We start from the raw sequence: 5,000 nt of genomic DNA on the forward strand, positions 1-5,000 counted from the left end.
TCTTTTTTTCCTGATTGATTTCTTCCTCTTCTCCTCTTTGTTAGTTCTCTGTCCTTGTCATAATCACTCTTCCTCCTCCTCCTCCTCCTCCTCCTCCTCCTAGTCCTCCTCTTCCTCTTCCTCCTGTTTATGACGCAGTGTATATTTTCCTTTCTTTTTTTTTCTCAATATTTTTTTCCTCTTTTTCCTGTCTTCATTATCTCCCCAGTTTTCCTGCTGTCATCATTTTTTTCTCTCTCTCCTAATCACATCTTTATCTCTTTTTCCTCCTCCTTCTTCTTCCTTCATCTTTCGTACCATCATGCCTCTCCTCCTCCTCCTCCTCCTCTTCTTCTTCTTCCTATCCCGCCTTTGTTTAGTCTAATTATACACCTTTTTTTCATTTTCTTTATATATATTCCTGTTATTTTCTTATCTATCTTGTTTGCCTTCTATTTCCCCTTTTCCTTTCTTTTGATTACCTTTTTTTTTTTTTAATTATTCCTGTTTTCCTTTATTTTTGCTTATTTACTTTATTCCTTATTTTAATTACTCCTTATATATCTTTTGTTTTCTTATCTCTTATCTTTTTTGCTGTCTAATTACATCTTTCTCTCTTTTAATTATCTTTTCTTTTGTTAATTATTCCTGTTTTCTTTATTTTTTGCTTATTTACTTTATTCTAATTACTTCTTTTATACCTGTTTTTTTATCTATCTTTTTTGTCTTCTAATTATATCTTTCTCTCTTTTAGTTACCTTTTTTTTGTTTATTCTGTTTTCCTTTTTTTTTTTTTTTTGCTTATTTACTTTATTCCTTATTCTAACTACTCTTATTATATCTGTTGTTTTCTTATCTCTATCTTTTTTGCCTGCTAATTCCATCTTTCCCTTCTTTTAATTATCTTTTCTTCGTTAATTATACCTATTTTTCTTTTTTTATGCTTATTTTCACTATTTTTTATTTTGATTTCTCGTTTTCCTTCATTATTTATATCTATTCTTTATCTCTTATCTTTTTTTTTGGCCATCTATATCCTCCTTTCCTTTCTTTGGTTACCTTTTCCTCTGTTAATTATACCTGGTTTCCTTTTCCTATTGCCATTATCCATTTCCCTTTTTAAATACGCTTTCGTTTCTTTATTATCTTTTTTTTTCTTCTAATTTCACCTTCCCTTAATTTCATAGCATCATTTTTCTTCACCTATTATACTTCTTGTTTTAACCTTCCTTGCATTCTCCTAATTCCACCTTTCCTTATTTTAATTACACCTATTCCTTCGTTTATCACACCTGTTACTTCTTTCTTTCTTTCTTTCTTCTTCTTCACTTCTTATACATATTCTTTTAATCTTCTTTTTAATCACCTTCGAATTCCACCTTTCCTTATTTTAATTACACCTGTTCCTTCGTTTATCACACCTGTTACTTCTTTCTTTCTTCGTCTTCACGTCTTATACATATTCTTTTAATCTTCTTTTCATTCTCCTTCGAATTCCACCCTTCTTTATTTTAATTACTCCTATTCTATCGTTTTATCACACCTGCTATTTCTTTCTTTCCTTCTTTCTTCTTCTTCACTTCTTATTCTTTTAATCTTCTTTTCACTCTCCTTCGAATTCCACCTTTCTTTATTTTAATTACTCCTATTCTATCGTTTTATCACATCTGCTATTTCTTTCTTTCTCTCTTTCTGCTTCATTAATTTTATTTCTCTTCCTCATCTTTTCCTTACCCTAACCTTACCTTACCTCACCTGCTCTTGCACCTTAACCTTATAATATCTGTTCTTTCTCCTTTTCAAATCTATTCCCTTTTTACAGATGGTTAATTTCACTGTACCTTACCTTAACTTACCTTTCCTTGCACCTGTTAACCTTATAATACCTGTTCTTTCTCCTTTTCAAATCTATTCCCTTTTTACAGATGGTTAATTTCACTGTACCTTACTTTACCTTGCCTTTCCTGCACCTTAACCTTATAATATCTGTTCTTTCTCCTTTTCAAATCTGTTACCTTATTCCAGATGGTTAATTTCACTGTACCTTACTTTACCTTACCTTTCCTTCACCTGTTAACTTTATATTATCTGTTTTCCACCTTTTCAAATCTCTTACCTTATTCCAGATGGTTAATTTCACTGTACCTTACTTTACCTTACCTTTCCTTCACCTGTTAACCTTATATTATCTGTTCTTCCATCTTTTCAAATCTATTCCCTTTTTACAGATGGTTAATTTCACTGTACCTTACCTTAACTTACCTTTCCTTCACCTGTTAACTTTATATTATCTGTTTTCCACCTTTTCAAATCTCTTACCTTATTCCAGATGGTTAATTTCACTGTATTCCTCCATTTACGCTTCATTCCTTTACCTCATTACCCATATTCCTCCTCGTTCATTTCTCTTCACAATTGTCTTTTCCTTACCATATATTCGAGTATTTGATTCACATTTGATTGTACTTGATTTCACTGCGTTACGTCATTAGCCCATCAGTCCCACCTCGCCTTCCCGGTAATTACATACGTTCCTCTTTTATCACCTGTCCGTGCACCTGCTCACACCTTTGTCTCTCTCGTTTCCAGGTGTTTGATGACGTCTATGTTCTGCGTCATCGGAGGCTGGCAAAGAGGTCAGCTGATCCCTCCCCGCACCACCACCAGCGCCTAGTTGAGGACCCCGCTGTGAGTATGACCTGTTTTGGTAGTGGTGGTGATGGTGGTAGTAGTAGTAGTAGTAGTAGTAGTAGTAGTAGTAGTTTTGGTTTTAGTTGTCATTCAGTTTAGTTGAAAATAGTTGGTTATGTATCTTTTTGATAAGGTTATTTGTAGTAGTAGTGGTAGTAGTAGTAGTAGTAGTAGTAGTAGTAGTAGTAGTAGTAGTAGTAGTAGTAGCAGTAGTTTTGGTTTTAGTTGTCATTCAGTTTAGTTGAAAATAGTTGGTTATGTATCTTTTTGCTAAGGTTATTTGTAGTAGTAGTGGTAGTAGTAGTAGTAGTAGTAGTAGTAGTAGTAGTAGTAGCAGTAGTTTTGGTTTTAGTTGTCATTCAGTTTAGTTGAAAATAGTTGGTTATGTATCTTTTTGCTAAGGTTATTTGTAGTAGTAGTGGTAGTAGTAGTAGTCGTAGTAGTAGTAGTAGTAGTAGTAGTTTTGGTTTTAGTTGTCATTCAGTTTAGTTGAAAATAGTTGGTTATGTATCTTTTTGGTAAGGTTATTTATAGCAGTAGTAGTAGTAGTAGTAGTAGTAATAGTAGTAGTAGTAGTAGTAGTAGGAGGAGGAGGAGGCATAGTAGAAGTAGAACAACCACCATCACCATCATCATCATCATCATCAATACCCCCATTTTCATCAGTCCCCATTTCCCTATTTCCACCCGTTGCGATCCACCTCCAAAGACCGATTATCGCAAACCCCGTGGAACGCTGAGTCCGCCTCCGCCAACCCCGCCCCTCGTCCCTTCATTGCCAGCCCTTAATGGAGAATCAGCACACTGTCAGCTTGGTTTAATTTCCCATCCGTTCCGAGGCTCTTTTTTATATCCTTTGTGTGTGTGTGTGTGTGTGTGTGTGTGTGTGTGTGTGTGTGTGTGTGTGTGTGTGTGAGTGCGTGAGATGTCGATTCCCTTTGTCAGTTGAACGTTTTTTTTAGTCGTTTTTTTTGTATTAATTGAAAAATGGTTCTTCAGTATAATAATCTTGCCTTGCTTTGTATCTTTTTAGTCTTGTTTTAATCTCTCGTTTGATCTTTATGTGTGGTTTTTTTTTTGTTGGTTTAGTATAATAGCTGTTTTGATTTCTTTTTCTTGTTAGTATTGGTGTTTGTAAATTAAAAAATGTCTTCAGCGTAGCCTATTATTCTCTTTTATCTTTTCTCTGTCTCTCGTTTGATAATTTCTTGACGTTATGGTATATAGTGTAGCTAATTATATATATATAGTTAGTTTGTTTAAGTTCTGATGTGACCGTTTTCTGTATTCATTTCATTCTCTCACCTTTTCTTTGTTAATTTATGTTCATGTGTGCTTTTAGGTTTTCATTTGACATATTTCCTTTGTTTTCTGTATTCGCTTCAAAGGTTTTCATTTGACATATTTTCTTTATTTCCTGTATTCGCTTCATTCTCTCATCTTTTGTTAATTTCTGCTTATGTGTGCTTTTAGGTTTTCATTTGACATATTTTCTTTATTTTCTGTATTCGCTTCATTCTCTCATCTTTTGTTAATTTCTGCTTATGTGTGCTTTTAGGTTTTCATTTGACATATTTTCTTTATTTTCTGTATTCGTTTCATTCTCTCATCTTTTGTTAATTTCTGCTTATGTGTGCTTTTAGGTTTTCATTTGACATATTTCCTTTATTTCCTGTATTCGCTTCATTCTCTCACCTTTTGTTAATTTCTGTTCATGTGTGGTTTTAGGTTTTCATTTGACATATTTCCTTTGTTTTCTGTATTCATTTCAAAGGTTTTCATTTGACATATTTTCTTTATTTTCTGTATTCGCTTCATTCTCTCACCTTTTGTTAATTTCTGTTCATGTGTGCTTTTAGGTTTTCATTTGACATATTTCCTTTATTTTCTGTATTCATTTCAAAGGTTTTCATTTGACATATTTCCTTTGTTTTCTGTATTCATTTCAAAGTTTTTAATTGACATATTTCCTTTATTTTCTGTATTCGTTTCATTCTCTCACCTTTTGTTAATTTCTGTTTATGTGTGCTTTTAGGTTTTCATTTGACATATTTTCTTTATTTCCTGTATTCGCTTCATTCTCTCATCTTTTGTTAATTTCTGTTTATGTGTGCTTTTAGGTTTTCATTTGACATATTTCCTTTATTTCCTGTATTCGCTTCATTCTCTCATCTTTTGTTAATTTCTGTTTATGTGTGCTTTTAGGTTTTCATTTGACATATTTTCTTTATTTCCTGTATTCGCTTCATTCTCTCATCTTTTGTTAATTTCTGTTCATGTGTGCTTTTAGGTTTTCATTTGACATATTTCCTTTATTTTCTTTATTCGCT

General features: G+C 32.8%; 1 protein-coding gene across 1 annotated transcript in view; it reads left to right on the forward strand.

The window, feature by feature from the left end:
- The window catches only part of LOC127002135 (furin-like protease 1), a 147,487-nt gene that overhangs the window by 81,133 nt on the left and 61,354 nt on the right, over positions 1-5,000 (forward strand). Inside the window, exon 2 of the mRNA XM_050867745.1 lies at positions 2,569-2,667. Coding sequence (XP_050723702.1) covers positions 2,569-2,667 — 99 coding nt within the window. The remainder of the gene's footprint in view (positions 1-2,568; positions 2,668-5,000) is intronic.

Source organism: Eriocheir sinensis, chromosome 22 (assembly GCF_024679095.1).
Source record: "Eriocheir sinensis breed Jianghai 21 chromosome 22, ASM2467909v1, whole genome shotgun sequence".
Taxonomy (NCBI): Eukaryota; Metazoa; Arthropoda; class Malacostraca; order Decapoda; family Varunidae; genus Eriocheir; species Eriocheir sinensis.